This window comes from Cricetulus griseus, assembly GCF_003668045.3.
Source record: "Cricetulus griseus strain 17A/GY chromosome 1 unlocalized genomic scaffold, alternate assembly CriGri-PICRH-1.0 chr1_0, whole genome shotgun sequence".
Lineage (NCBI taxonomy): Eukaryota > Metazoa > Chordata > Mammalia > Rodentia > Cricetidae > Cricetulus > Cricetulus griseus.
Genome location: NW_023276806.1, coordinates 65,969,413 through 65,985,089, shown reverse-complemented (window position 1 = coordinate 65,985,089; position 15,677 = coordinate 65,969,413). Strand labels below are relative to the sequence as shown.

General features: G+C 53.3%; 1 protein-coding gene and 1 long non-coding RNA gene across 2 annotated transcripts; one reads left to right on the top strand and one right to left on the bottom strand.

Annotated features, from left to right (window-relative positions):
- Positions 1–475: 475 nt before the first annotated feature.
- On the bottom strand, positions 476–5,691 carry LOC113833106. Its single transcript, XR_004772003.1, has 4 exons — positions 5,554–5,691; positions 5,415–5,453; positions 4,924–5,024; positions 476–988 (listed from the first exon to the last, which is right to left on the bottom strand). It is a non-coding gene; the product is annotated as an uncharacterized LOC113833106 (long non-coding RNA).
- Positions 5,355–15,202, top strand: Mex3a (mex-3 RNA binding family member A). Its single transcript, XM_027393132.2, is given in 3 exon segments — positions 5,355–6,705; positions 6,708–6,890; positions 9,947–15,202. Coding segments are annotated over 3 exon segments (1,560 nt in total). The 5' UTR covers positions 5,355–6,437; the 3' UTR covers positions 11,056–15,202.
- The last annotated feature ends 475 nt before the right edge of the window (positions 15,203–15,677 follow it).

Below are 15,677 nucleotides of genomic sequence, written 5' to 3'. Positions count from 1 at the left end.
TATTTGGGAGGTGGGGACAGGAAGGGCAGGCATGTGATGTCCTCTTTAGCTATGTTCAAGCCAGATGGGACTATGGGAGAACCTTTCAAAGTAAGACAAATGAGCCTCGTATGGTGGCGAACATCTTTAATCTCAGCATTCCTCTGGAGACAGAGGCAGGCAAATCTCCAGGCTGGAGGCCAGCCTGGTCTACATAGTGAGTTCCAAGCCAGCTAGGACTACACAGTGGGACTCTGTCCCCCAGAACAAACAATAGAAATCCCCCAAAACAGACTACTTCAAATCCTTCTGCCTCCACCCCTGCTTTATTTTTTTGATAGTGTCTGCCACTGCCAGAAGAACACCATCTACTAATTCACACTCTGTCACCTACCCAAGACCCTATAGAACACTGGCTTCACCCCAGGGCAGGCTTCACCCTTCTTGTCCTCTGGTATCTGCCCAGGGCCTAGAACAATGCGAAGCACAATAAATGTTCAACCAGTGCTCACTGGGTGAAAAATTCAAATCTTTATTAGGTAGTTATTATTTTCCTGCAGACTCAGTCATCTGGACTCAGGAAGGCAGAGCCAGCTGCTGGAGGGTCTCTGCCACCTAGGGTTTCCAGTCTGCATCTAGAATAGACTGCTATCAAGATATCCTGTCTTCTACGTGTTGGATGTCCTGCCAAAAACGGAGGGTTTGAGACCAAATTTGAGTGTGCAGGGCAGAGCACAGAGCAACAGTTCCACAAGGTGGCAGCACCTGGGTCCTGGCCCGCCTGACCCGTGGGAGGCAGAGGTGACTGTCCTGCAGTGCCACCTGGTGGCCACACGTACTCAATGCTTCTCAGAACGGGTGAAAGCAGCAAGCCTAGAAGGGCAGTGGTGGGTGCACGCCTTTAGTCCCAGGACTGGAGAGGCAGAGGCAGGCGGATCTCTGTGAGTTCAAGATCAGCCTGGTCTGCAAGAGCTAGTTCCAGGACAGCCTCCAAAGCCACAGAGAAACCCTGTTTCAGAAAAAAAAAAAAAAAAAGTAGCAAGCCTCACCAGCCACCACCTATACAACCTCCAGAAATGCTCCCCAAGTTCTCTCCCTCCCAGTGACCCTCACTCCTTCTTTAGTGATTCCAACAGACCCACCTCAGTCACGAAGCCTCCCCAAACTTTCCCAACTTTAAATGTCACTCCCTCTGAGGTCTCCAAGTATTGAATGCTACCGTCTACCTCTGGGGGCCCAGGGCTGGAATCAGACAACTTTAATTTTGACCAGTGGAATTTCCAGTTACCAGCTGTGTGACCTGGGAAAGTTACTTAACATCTCTGAGCTGCAGATCTCTTTATGTCGAGCACAGATAGAAATTACATTTCCATGGAATTATGAAGATATCAAAGGTCAGTGAGATGGCCCTACAGATACAGGTGCTTGTTGCCAAGCCTAAGGCCTTGAGTTCAATCCCTAGGACCTTCACAATGGACTGACTTCCACATTCAGGATAAATAGGGTACATGCACACATTAAATGCATGGAATAAAATAATAACAGAAGATTAGACATAAAGACTGAAGACTCTAGGAAGAGAAGCTTCAGGAAATGGAAGGTCCTTCCTCATGCCCCTTTCTGAAAAGGAAACAACAGTACAGAAGAGTCAGAGAACCCAGGCTCTGGGCCGCGTGTCCTCTGCAAATGAGGATAAGGGTCAGACTTTTCACATACCTTCCGCTCCCGCTCTGACCTCGTACATAACATTCTAACTATACATTGCTTCCTGCAAGTTACCCTGGCCCAAACCCCTCCTTAGTCTAACCTAGCACTCTACCAGCCCCAGGGAGAAAAAAATCTTCACAGGGAGACATGTTTACTGCCTCCCTGCCCCAGGAGGGCAACTAATCCCCTCCCTCACCCAGCCCGAAACCAGAGCTGGCGCCACTGGGTGGGGAATCCAAGGACCAACTGTCACAGCTCCAGTATCACTGAATGCCGGGGGGGGGGGGGGGGGGCAGCCTAGAATCCCAGAGGGGCCTTGTTAGCCAGCTGTCCTGGGGGACCCCGGCTCCAGCCCAGCCCCTTGGAGTTGCTCTCCCTTGGGGAGTCAGATAGTACAGGAGATCTGGCATTGGGGAGCAGAAATATTGTCTGTTCAGGTCCAAGCATGAGGGCTGCAAAGGGCTTGGAGATCAGGCAGAGAGACAAAAGGGTCAGAGAGACCTGTCCTTCCTGACAATTTTGGTGGCTCTTCAAGCCCCAAAGACGGTTTTGCCCTCTTTGGCCATGTAAGCCAGTTCCTATGCTTCCATGAGAGCAGGGATCAAGCCTGAGATCACTTTTACACCGCATGCAGAATTTTACCCAATATATTCTCATTAGCTGAAATAAGTTGAGGGCAGGCAAGAAGGCTCACAGGTAGAGGAGCTTACCATCAAGTCTAAGTTTAACCCCTAGAACTCCCTCAAGTCATCCGTGGCCTCCTGTGCTGTGGCGCGAGAGCACACACATACACACACACACACACACACACACACACACACTCCTATAAACATACATACAAAACATACACACTGAAAAACTGTTCTAAGGAAATTACCACATTGAGTGTATTACAGCCTAAGGGAGAAAAGTAGCTGCACATTCAACAAGAAAGGATGTCAGCAGAGGCTAGACATCCCGATGTATTTTCAACAAGAGATATTAAGAAAAGAAAATAGAAAAAAAGAAAAGAAAATAGGCCAGGTGTGGTGGGGCAAAAATGTGAATATTTGCAAATATATGAACTCCAGTCTGCACTTAAGAGGTGCAGACTGGAGTTCAAAGCCAGTCTCAGCTACTCAGTTACATTAATTTCAGGCCAGCCTGGTTACATTTACCTTGTCTCAAAAAAAAAAAAAAAAAAAAGGCCATGGAGTCCAGCTCACGCCTTTAATTCCAACAGAGAGGCAGAAGCAGGCAGATATCTGGGAGTTCAAAGCCAGCCAGGTCTACGGAGAGAGTTCCAGGACAGCCAAGGCTACACAGAGAAACCTGTCTTGAAAAACAAAACATAAAAGATCTTCAAGATGGCCCAGTGGATAAAGGGACATGCTACCAAACCGGACAACCTGAGTTCAATCCCTGGGACTCACGTGGTGGAGGGAGACGGAACCTGCTCCCACAAGTTTCTCTGACCTTCATGTCTAGGCTGTGGCACATGCACACTCATGATATATAAGTGGAATACAACAAAAATAAAAAGGAGAGTGGAAACCTCACAAAGCATGGAGGGAGGCTGCAGTGAATGAGTCAGACAGACAGGCAGCCTGTGAGGAGGAGGACAACAGAGGTCGGGGAATGAACTGAAGCTAGCCTGCTTGGTGAGGCTTGGTGACAGCCCCCGTGTCTCCCTCCCCTTCCTGGGTTCAGGTATTAGGTGTGTACTTTGACTTTGATATCTGCTATGTAGACAGCCGAGAATGGGTGGGTACTCAAGATTGCCCAGAGTAGACAGGAAAACGGGTCTCACAATATGCCCTTTCTACCACACTCCTGTCCTCAGGCCTCCACAGGGACCTCATCCCACTGGGTCACCTTTCCTGCCCTGCACCCATGAGTACAGACATATACACAAAAGTATCTGATGCTCACAGCCAAGTCCACAATTCAATTGGTTCCTTAGCATGAAAACAGGAACTGGAAGAGTAGGTGAGGGAAGGAGAGAGACAGGAATAGAGAGGTATATAAGAAGAGGTGGAGACATACAGATTCCTCAGAGTCCCAGAGGAGACCAATATACACCCTCTACACCCTTCTGTCACAGGGCAGAGGACAGGGAGTGGCTTAAAATTAGGCTTCTACCCTCATAGACCTAGGTGTGGATGGGCACCAGGGAAGGGAAGCTAAGCAGGGCTTATGCACAGCAGCCCAGACTGGGTGACATCAGCCTGAACAAAGGAGGCTGGAGCCAGAGTGGTTTCTTTGCCCCCTCAGCTCCTCTGCACCTGTCCACTCTGCAGACACCTGTTCCTGTGGGTACACCTGAGCTCTCCACACATACCTTGCCCTCCAAGTGCCAGGCTCACTGCTCTCCTCTGCCTTGGAGGATGTCTGGAGTCACAGTGTGACCATCAGTGTGTGTGTGGTGTGCTAAGACACTCTGAGGATGGAGACACCCCTGTTGCATGGGGGCTCCACTGGGAAACGTGGGTCCACTCCATCCTCAGCCTGTCCCTTTCCCCTTTAGCAGCCATCCTCTCCCCATTGGAGATTCTGCCCTTTGTTTTCCTCCCTGACCAAATCCCCAAGGCTTTTTTGGTCATTAACCTCCTGCCTTAATTGGTTTAGTGGAGGGGAAAGCATAGACTGGGCAAACTCTGGGGGGGATCTTGTTTCAGTGAGGACAGGGAAGCTCAAAACAGCTGGTGGCCCCACTATCACCTGGTCCCCAGCAGGAACTCTCCTAAAGAAATCCCCATGTTCCTAAGCACTAGCCCAGGTCCCGGGGCAGAGAGATGACAGGAGTCAGAAGCGGCCCACTCTGTGGTTCTTCCTCTCCCACTCCTGCTGGAGGGCACAAACATCCAATCCCATAAAATGTGTTCATAATCTGTTCAATCCTCCACACAGGGGCATCCCCTCCCCTACTCAGCTTCCCAGGTTCCTCAGCCCCAAATCCTCCTTCATAGAAAGGGGAAAGCCTGCCTGCCGGACAAATCCTCAGATCCTCCCACCCACCACTCAGCACTCTGCTCAGACTGATGGACGAACTCACTCTTTTCAAGAACCAGTTTAGGGAAGTGGGCCTAAACTCAGCCCTCCTGGCCTCACTGTGCCCTCTCTGTGAGGTTACCTCAATTCACTGCCCCATCTTTATGCAAAACTTTACCTCATGACTAGTTAAGGTTTCTGTTACCCAAGGTACTCCAGGAAAAAAAAAAAAAAAAAAAGGCATCCTACACACAGAGGCATACTCACTCACTGCTAGCCAATTTGGGGAAGGTGGTTCTTAGAGTCTGACCTCAGGACCTCTGGACGCGGTCCCATTCCTTCTCTTAGACAAAAGAAGTGCTGAAGATCTAGGGTAGAGCCGAAGAAGACTGCGGTACAATCCAACTCCCTCTCAATCCTGTCAAGTCTTAAAAAGTTATTTCTGATCTCTCTCAACATATTTCTAGGGTCAAAGGGGCTGAATTGCTGGCTAATAAAAGTAAGAGGCCAGTGAAACAGCGGAATGACAGTCCTAAGGGACAAATGACCACTGTTCTCGTGGCTCAGGAAAGAAGGAAATCTAGGTTCCCAATCTCACTCCTACTACATCCAGAGTTCAAGGCCCCAAGCTAAGTCACACGAAGTCTTTAGGACCCTTCCGGCCTCCCTGCGCAGCCCCGCACCCCTATCCTCTCCGCCCGCGCCTCCTCTTCCTCACCGGGTCACTGCACGGACCACGGGGGCGCGAACTAACTCACCTCCTAAGCCGCGGCCTCTGAGATCCCGGAACTGGGGGGCTGGAGGAGGGGAAGGTCTACTTAAGAGACGAGGGGGACCCTACCAGGGGTCCCTCCCCCACCCCAACGCCCCTTCCCGGCCCCCACGCAGCTTGGAGACCTGCTCCTCCCACCACAGCGGCCGCGGGCTTTGTCTGCTCGGCGAGCGCTCTGCCGGAGGCCTGAGCCTGTGGACTCCGCGATCGCGCGCGGGACGGAGGGAGGGCACCGCAGCCACGCGGCCGCTCCGCCCCGGCCCTCATTACCATAAGAAAAAGGCCCGGGACCCGCGGGGCCAGGGAGCGACGTCTTTCCACGCCCGCTCCCTTCCTGCATACCGCCCGTTCCTGAAAAATTCCCGGACCGCGACTCCCAGCCCACCGGAGGCTTTGCTCGCGAGCGGTAGGCAGAGCCCGAGGGGGCGCATCCCCTTCTTGCCCTAATTCGTCCCCGCGCCCGAGGGCGGGAAACTACAACTCCCGGCATGCCCCGGGCGCCCCCGGCGCGCCCCCCTCCCGTCAGTTCCATGCTGCTCCATCCAGTTCATTTAAAACAAAAGAGTTTGAGCGCTGGAAGGGGCTGGGCTCTATTGGGGGCCACTGAGCGACGCTCCGGGACTGGGGCTCGGTGCGGGAGCCTAAGGGGGCGTCTGCTCGGCGGAGGGTAGAGACTCCAGGTCCGAGGCGGAGGGGTGGGGGCCAGGGCCCGCAGCCCCCCACCCCACCCCGTCACCCCGGAGCGAGAGGAGATCTGCTTTCTTGGTTTTGCTTCTTTTCCCCCACCCCCACCCGGGGGCTGGGGCGAGGGGAGTCAGGTTACAGGGTGCTTGGGGAGGGGGGCTTAGGGGTGGGTCTATCTTTCTATCTCGCTTTCTTCCCCCCTCCCCAGCTCTTTGTTCCCCCTCCCCACACACCCCCTCCTCTCCTCTCCCCTCCCCTCCTCTCTCCTCTTCTCCCTTCCACCACCTCTCTCTCCCTCTCTCTCTCCCCCAGCTTTTGTTTCGCCATGCCTAGTCTAGTGGTATCTGGAATAATGGAAAGAAATGGGGGCTTTGGAGAACTAGGATGTTTCGGGGGAAGCGCTAAGGACCGAGGGCTGCTGGAAGACGAGCGCGCCCTTCAGCTGGCTCTTGATCAACTCTGCCTCCTGGGTTTGGGGGAGCCCCCCGCCCCCACGACGGGCGAAGACGGGGGAGGTGGGGGGGGCGGCGCCCCCGCGCAGCCGGCCGCCCCCCCGCAGCCGGCCCCGCCGCCGCCGCCCGCGGCGGCCCCGGCCGCCCGAGCGCGGCCCCCGCGGCGCAGACGCCCCAGCCCCCCACCGCCCCCAAAGGGGCGAACGACGCCAAGCTCTGCGCGCTCTACAAAGAGGCCGAGCTGCGCCTGAAGGGCAGCAGCAACACCACGGAGTGCGTTCCGGTGCCCACCTCCGAGCACGTGGCCGAGATCGTGGGCAGGCAAGGTAAGCGGGCGTCCGGACACCGCGAGGGTTGGAGTGGGGGCTTGCCGTCCCCGGCGCTGAAAGTTCATCGCTTCCCTCTTTGCCCGCCTCTGGCTCTGTCCCTTCCCGACAAAGGGGGCCCCGCCCCCTGCCCAGATTCCAAGTGCCACAAAGTTCCCTGGTACCCCTCGTCGGGACGGCTCTCGGGACCCTTCCTCCCCTGGGGCTCCGCCCGTAGACAAAGAAATATCCTGGAACTGGGAGAGGAAAGGGGAGGGGGAGCTGCCTCCCAATCCCCGGGTCCGTGCGGAGGGGGTGTCGGCTCCGGGCTGGAAGGACTGACGGAATGTGCAATTACTTGGAAGTGCCTACTCTGGTATCTGCTTGTAGACTGGGGAGGGGGCACTCCTGGGACCTTCTGCGGTTGGAGTTGGGGACTCTGAGGGAGACCCGGTCTATGAAGCCGGACTGAAGATCTGTCTCTTTGTTGGGCTGAGTGTAGGAATGAAAGGGGGTGTGGCCCAGGGGAGGGTCCCAGTCTAGGGAGAGGTGATGGGAGCCCTTGGCAGAGAGGGGTCCTGTGGTCGCCTGCAGGCACTTGTGTGGGCCCTTGTGTTTGGGGAGGGTGTCTCTGAGGAGGTACCAGCCTTGGAGTGGGCCTCTCCTTCTCCGTCTTGCTTTTGTTCTGGGCTGGCCACGGCCTGGAGCCAGGGGTCTGAAGAGGAGTCTCTGAGTGAACGCGTGGGACTGGGCAGGAGGGGCATGTTGGTGAAGGGGCAGAGAAACCTCCACTTGGAAATTTTGGTGGTGGGTGCATGTCTGGGTGTTGCTGGGAGGGGTGTTGGATTAAGCCAGTGGAGTATGTTACCACACCCTCCTCAACCCAGCATCCCTGGATGGGTGGGAGTGTTGGTAAGTACCCAAATTGAGCAGCCTGGATCTTGGGGACCCTTCCCCTCCCAGCTTCTCGGGAGGCGGGATTTGGATATTGCAAAGGGGCTGGGCTGAGAGGTGGAGTGGGGGAGGAGCTGTCCCACAGTGGGGAACAATGGAGGGGCTGCATTCCGCGGGAGTAGAGGAGGCCAGTTCCTGGCGGTGGAGGGGAGGCAAGCTGGGGCCCCTACTCCATATCCCACTTCATCCACCCTCGTATTGGGGCTGGAGGATTTGGAATAGAGCGCTGAGTGGAGGAGGGGAGCTTGGCACTCCCCTGCGCAGCGCCCCCTCTCTCAATCTCTTGGGGTGTCTGATTAAGAAAGTTGGATTTCCCCTCCTTGTCAGGGACCCTGGGGATCCAGAGCCTGGAATTGGGTGGGGATATTAATATCTCCACTTGGGTGAGGTCTTGGAAGGCACCAAAATTTAATGGGACCCTTTACTCTTCTGCCTCCTTAGCAAATGTGCCTATCCATCATAAAAGTAGAATTTCTCCTATTCAGAGAACGTATGTCCTCCCTTCCCCATTCTATAAGTACACAGAACTCCTCTTGTCTGACCTTCCCCAGGCTGCTTCAGTTTAAGTGTTTCTCTGAGTTCTGGCTTCCCCTTCTAGAGATGCTTCAGGGTTGCAGAACCCAAGAGGATGAGGTGCTGGTTTCTATACTGCCTGGCCTCTGGCTTTTCTACTTAGTCTTATACCAGGGCTTGTCCTCCAAAACTCCCCAACCCTCAAAGATACCTGCTCCCACTGAAGTTTTTGGACTCATATCTGAAGTGCCAGAGCCTGGGTGCCCATCAGATGGCATGCAAGTTGAGGTGGCAGAACATACTGTGCTTTGATCCTCCAAGCCTCACAAATTGAACCTTCATCTACCGCATTACAGCAGTCAGGATGTGGGACTGACAACAAGTAGGACTTCTTAACTGCTAACAGGTCTGAAGAGAAGGGGAGGAGTCAAATTTTCCTTCCTAATATATTTTAAAGACAAAAAGACATCCCTAACCCACTGTGTCCCTCCAATCCATTAGGTTTAGGAAAGATACTGTTTGGGGGAGTAAGAAGAAGGAGAAAGGAAAAACAAGCTCACCCAGAAGCCTGCAGTTGAGGGTTGGGGCGGTCAGAAGAATGTGCACTTACTTGGCTTTGGATTGATAGTGTGTTGGTGAGATGACGTGCCTGGGGAGCCGAGGGAGTTTGTGAGAATGGGGCAAAGGCCTGGGTGTGTATTAGTCTATAGTCTGTGCTGAAGAAGACTGAGCTAGGAGGGGACCCATGTACATGGGAAGGGGTGCTCTGCTTACAGCACCAGGCTGCTTGGATGAAAGGCTCTGAGGCTGTGTGAAGGCAGACAGGTCCACCCAGCCATTGAGGTCTACCAGCCTTTCCCAACAGGTAGCCAGCCTTCCTACGCTCCCCTCCTTTTCTCTTTGTCTCTCTCCCCAGCCTCCCAGCTCTAACATGATACTCCTTCAAAGCCGAGCATGGGTCCAGAAATGCCCAATTCCTCCCTTCTCAGCCCACAGGGGCAGAGAGTACAGGGGTACAGGTCTCTGGGTGATACTGGCTTCTACTTTTCTCTCCTTGAAATTCTAACTCTGACCCCCCCACCTCCATCCTCTCCTCTCCCCCAAGACCCACACTGAGTCAGGTGCTACAAACTCTTTATGGTGTGGAGAATCACAGAGATTGTGGGGCAGAAGGCATGGGGAGGTCACAGCACGCGGTGGTCAGGGTCCCTGGGTGAGCTAGAGCACAGACTCTCTTAATGAATGGAGATCACATGAGCAGACTGGGTTAATGAGTGCATTGGAGTTTTGAGCAAAGATTAGGAGAGGTGACCGAGAGCTTGGTGAAATGGAGGGAACAGAAGGGTGGATGCTTAGGGAATAGTTTGTGAGCAGGTTTTGGGTTAGCCGCTTTTCTGAAAGATTCTGAAGGAGGTGGTGTTACAGGAGGAGTGTATTTGGAAGGCCCCGAATGGTACACATGGTCACTCCATTGGTCAAGTGGGGTGGGCTGTCTGTGTGGTTGAGGGTATCAATGGACCCAACTAAAGGGTTCCTGGGAAGCTGGGATTCTGCAGACGATCCCAGTACAAATATCCTTGTCCTGTGGATTTCTTTCCCACTCTGTTCAGGTTGCAAGATTAAGGCTCTGAGAGCCAAGACCAACACCTACATCAAGACACCTGTGCGAGGTGAGGAGCCAGTGTTCATGGTGACCGGGAGGCGGGAAGATGTGGCCACAGCCCGGAGGGAAATCATCTCAGCAGCTGAGCACTTCTCCATGATAAGAGCCTCACGCAACAAGTCTGGCGCCGCCTTTGGTGTGGCCCCTGCTCTGCCGGGCCAGGTGACCATCCGTGTACGAGTGCCCTACCGTGTGGTGGGACTGGTGGTGGGCCCCAAGGGAGCGACCATCAAACGCATTCAGCAGCAGACCAACACATACATCATCACTCCCAGCCGGGACCGCGACCCGGTTTTTGAGATCACGGGCGCCCCGGGCAACGTGGAACGTGCGCGGGAAGAGATCGAGACGCACATCGCAGTGCGCACCGGCAAGATCCTCGAATATAACAGCGACGGCGACTTCCTGGCTGGCAGCCCCGACGCTGCGCTGGACAGCCGCTACTCAGATGCCTGGCGGGTGCATGCTCCAGGCTGCAAGCCGCTTTCCTCCTTCCGGCAGAACAGCCTGGGCTGCATCGGCGAGTGCGGCGTGGACTCGGCCTTCGAGGCCCCGCGCCTAGGCGAGCAGGGCGGGGACTTCGGCTACGGCGGGTATTTGTTTCCGGGCTACGGAGTGGGCAAGCAGGACGTGTACTACGGCGTGGCGGAGACAAGCCCCCCGCTGTGGGCGGGCCAGGAGAACGCCACGCCCACCTCGGTGCTCTTTTCTGCCTCCTCCTCCTCCTCCTCTTCAGCCAAGGCACGCGCAGGGCCGCCAGGCGCACACCGCTCTCCAGCCACCTCAGCCGGGCAGGAGCAGCTGGCCGGGCTCCCTCGGCGGCCACCTGGAGAGCCACTGCAGGGCTTCTCTAAACTGGGGGCGGGAGGGCTGCGGAGCCCAGGCAGCGGGCGGGACTGTATGGTGTGCTTTGAGAGCGAAGTGACAGCAGCCCTGGTGCCCTGTGGACACAACCTTTTCTGCATGGAGTGTGCAGTACGCATCTGCGAGAGGACGGATCCAGAGTGTCCTGTCTGCCACATCACCGCCACGCAAGCCATCCGAATATTTTCCTAAGCTCCCTGTCCCTGGTCTCCTGGGCCCACTGCCCAGGGTGCCACCCTGGACATTTAGGGCCTTTTGGAAAATCAGTGACTACAGGGCAAGGTGCTTAGAAATATTCACTCGCTGGGGTGGGGAAGGGAGGCATGAGTGGCTGTGGGGGCAGCCACTTTCAGAACCTCTGGTTACCCTTTGGGAGGGGGCCAGACTGTAAGTTTTACTAGAGTTACAACTCTGATACCTCAACACACCCTTAAATCTGGAAGCAGCTAAGAGAAGCTTTTGTTTAGCCTGAAGCCACCATCAGGACATCCTGTTCTTTCCCTTCTCCCCATTCTTGTGTCATTTTTCTCCTTCCTCTGTGGAGAGGTAAGAGAACACAGGAGGGAGAGAATTGCCATCTGTAACTAGAGGTGCTCTTAGTGGTCCCCGGCCCCTCTGGTCCTGACCGCCCACCTCCCGACATGACCCTTTCTTTATCCCTCCCCACTCATACCCTGAGTTTCCAACAGATAGGAAGGTGGGGGCCTATCGAAGACCTAGGCAGATGCTCTGGGGTGGAGGAGGATGTCAATCAATAAAGGGCTCACAACTCATCTGTCTTACAAAACTGGGCTAGAGAGATCCAGAAAGAGGGGCTTCTCTTTCCCCTCCAACTTTTTGCTTGGCTTTTTCCCAACTTCTGGGTTTGCCCTTTGCTTCTTTTTCTATTTCTCCAGTCCCCCCTCCCATGGCGGTCACTTTCAGTTCCCTCCTGCTCCTCTTATCTTTCTGCCCTTCCCCCCTTCCTGCCCCTTCTAGCCCAGCTTTGGGGATACCGCCCTCCTGGGGAGAAGTCTGGTGAACATGTTGATAGCACCCCAGTTCCTCCTTATGTACTGGACAGCCCTACCCCCCACTCCTCCAAAGAATCAGCTCAGTGACAATTCCAGAGGGGAAACAAACTAATAACGGGGTATTTAAAGGTTGAAACCCCACCTATATCACCTATGGGCATTATACTTAGGGAGCACTTCTCCTGGCCAAGGGAAGTGAAACTAGGAAAAGTCCTGGGGCAGGAGAGATGTGGCTGGAAGGGCTCCCCTCCCCCTCACCTGCAGTGGCCTACCCCCTGACCTCTCTGCACCTAGATGAACCATTATTGAATCCTTATTAGCCACAAATCATGAAGTCTCTGTCTTACCCACTGGCTGGTGAGAGGCCAGATCTTTGGTGAGGGTCAAGCCAGGGCAAAGCAGGATTGAGGTGCAGCAGTGCCTGTTACAAGAATCAGGTATTGTGATAGGCCTGGCACCGCTTTGCTGCTCCCATTGCTCACGTGTGTCTGTCAGCCGCCTCCTACCCTCTTGGTTCCGCTGGCCGGGCCAAGAGAGGATGGGTGATGGGGAGGCCCAGGAGATGCTTGTATATAGTCGGGGGACTACTTTGAGCTCTTCTAGCTTAGGAGTCCCATTCCTCCTGGATGGAGAAAGGATGTGGAGCAGGGCACAGAGGGAGGGCCCCTCTCTCCTTTGCCTGTTGTGAACTAACTTGCCTCTCCTCAGCCTTCCCCTCCAGACCACCAGCCTGGGAGAGGAGAGGAAGGAGGTCACAGCCCAGAAAACTGGCCTGTGGCAGCTTCCCTCCTTTCCACCAATGTGAGCCATCTTGAGATGTCTGTACAATAGAAACCAAAACAAATGGGCACCCTGGGTTGCCCAGGGGCAGGGGACGGGAGGGGGTGGGAAGAAGGGGTGTCTGTCTGTCGATCCCCTCCCCCTCTCCACTCCTTACCCACAAAGGCAAAAGACTGTTACACTAGGGGCTCCACAGATCCAATCCCACCCTTGCTGAGTGAGCCTTTCCTAGAAACAAGCGCAAAACGCAAAAGTGAGCGACAAAAGAGAAAGCAATGAGGGAGTGAGATGGGTAACCAACAGAGGAGAGGAAACAAAAATAGCAAAAAAGAAAAAAAAGCAGTTCTTTATAATTTAATATTCTATTTTAATAAAGGCATTTATTACCGTATAAATGTAGCAAAGAACCTGGGCTAATATGAAAAAAAGACTTTTTATTAGGTAATTTATTATATGAAAAGGATATTTTATTTTATGATAAAGTGATCCTTAAAAAAAACTTTAGAAGGTTTAGAATATATGTAGGGAGAGAAGAAAAAATACATTTGTATTCAGAGTTAAATCTTAAAAAAGTTTTTAATATATGTTCGGGTTTATGTTCTTTTTTTTCCCCCCCACTTTTTTTTGGGGAGAAATGTCATTTGCTTTTCTTGGGGGAGCATCCTGGGATGGATGGATGGAGAGGGGATGGAGGAGTTGGTCCCTTCTGGGGCCCCCACCAGTAGATTGGATTTCATTCCCTGGGCTCCCCTCCCCCTCCCCCTCAGGGGAGCCGGCAGAGCCAAACAAAGGAAAGGATTAACCAGAAAGGAAGAAGCTTTGGGACTAAAGACTGAGGGTCCTGGGGTGTCCCCTCCTTCCCCTACCCTGTGCCAGGGGCAAGTAAGGAGGGGAAAGCCAGAACTGAGGCCTAGCAGGCCTATGGAAACCCTCAGAGGCGTGAGATTTAAGAGAAATAGATTTTTTTTTAACCAAAAAAAAAAAAAAAATGAGAAGAGAAAGAAAAACCGAGGGGTTTAAAAGAAGAGAATACTACAAAATAATTCAAATTTATTTCATATAATCCTAGAGAAAGAAAAAAGAATTACTAGTTACTTAGTAGACGATACTCAGATAGCTTAAAGTTTAGTAGCATTGTGGGCCCCTGAGCCCAGTAGAATGTATAAAAGTATGGGAAGAAAGAATAGAGGCCAGTGGCTGAGCTGCCTACCCCTGGCGACGGGGCTGGAGCAGTCTGCCAGCTAAGATTGGGAGCTTCCAGTCTGCTGGGGTTGATTCTGAGAATCCTTAGGTTTTAAGTGTGGGACAAGTATACGAGGGGCTCTGTCCCAGGGTCTTTGCCAGGGTATACACTGGTCATCTTAAGCCGGGTGAGACTGGGCCCAGAGCCTGGCCATCTGTTGGGAAGCCCCTACTCTTAATGCCCAACCCCCACCCAAGGCAGTTTCTCCCAGGCCACACTGAGGAAGTCCTTGAAGTCACCTCAGTCCATCTTGCTACAGGTTGGTTCAACAATGAACATGCCAGTGCTTGTCAGCTCTGATTGTCCAGTGCCCATGCAGCAGGGAGAGTGGCAATGCAATCTAGTGCTGCTTTCCTTCACATGTGTAGTGGGTTTTTGTTTTTATTTTTTGACACAGGGTCTCTAGCTCAGTCTGGCCTTAAACAAGCAGCCATCTTCTTGCTGCCTCCAGTTGCTGGGACTACAAGGCATGCACCATCACACTTGGCTTTGTGGAGTCCCAGAGAAAGTTACATCCCAAGAAATACTTTCTTCCCAGGAAGTAGAGTGCAAATACTGGCCTGGGAGAACCTACCCCACAAAGTACAGAGGTAAAAGTATGCAGGGAGCTTGGTGACCCCCATTGCAGCCCTTGTGTCCTAGTCTCCCTCTGTGTTCATATAGGCATCACCCACATGGCCACGTCACCTTCCCTAGGAAAACTGGAAGCCTGGCTTTTGCATGTGAGAAATACACATTTTTAAGCACTTGCCTTCCATCAGCCCCCACTGGCAATCCAATCAGGATGGGGAGAGGCCTCGTGGCTTTAGTTTGAGCAAGCATTGCACCAGTGATTGACATACCACTTCGTGACCCTAGAGCCCAAACCCATCTCTCTCCCCAGTTTGCTCTTCTCACCCCATCTAGAGACTAGAGGTACCCCTGCCCCTTTTTGCCCTAGGACCCTCGATAGTTTGAGATGGTAGCATCTGGAAAAGGGAGAATTTCCCCTTGCCTGTCTGAGGGTGAATGCTTGAGGGGTCAAGTGGGTGAGTGGAGACAACCCTGGGGCAGGGAAGATGGTCTCTCCACTGTAGAAAGTAGAGTAGGATCGTGGTCAGACTTAATTTGAGGCATCTAGTGACTCGTACAAATCACCAAGGAAGATTTTCAAATGCAAAATAAAGGTGGGAAATAAAATAGACCCATGAATAATCAAGTCAAAGTGATGTTGCACACAATGCAGAGAAACCAAGAAGGGGGAGGGTTAATGTATTAAATGTGCTATTGAGAAGTTAATTTTATTAAAAGTATTATTACTTAAGGCTCTGTCTTTCACTGTATGACAGTTGCATCTTGGGGTAGCAAGTGCAGTGGGGGTGGTAGTACTCTGGTGTGGAAAGTGGGTATCTCCGCATGTCTTTAATCCCAGTACTCGGGAGACAGAGGCAGGTGGATCTCTGAGTTCCAGGCCAGCCTGGTCTCCAGAGCGAGTGCCAGGATAGGCTCCAAAGCTACACAGAGAAACCCTGTCTCGAAAAAACAAACAAACAAAAAAGTGGGTATCTCCCAGGTTCCCTGCCATCCCTTGCTTGGATGGCCATTTCTTGGCTCCCTGGAAAAGATGTTGAGAGACAAAAATCCTCCTCCTACTCTACCAAACACAGTTCTTCCCTGTTGAGGGATAGGGAAAGGACTGGATGGAGTGTCCCCTCCAGTCTTACGAACCCTTCCTGAGTACATATAGTAGGCTGGCCCTGCTCTCTGAATCTTCCCTAGCCACCTCCTCTTGCCCCTGG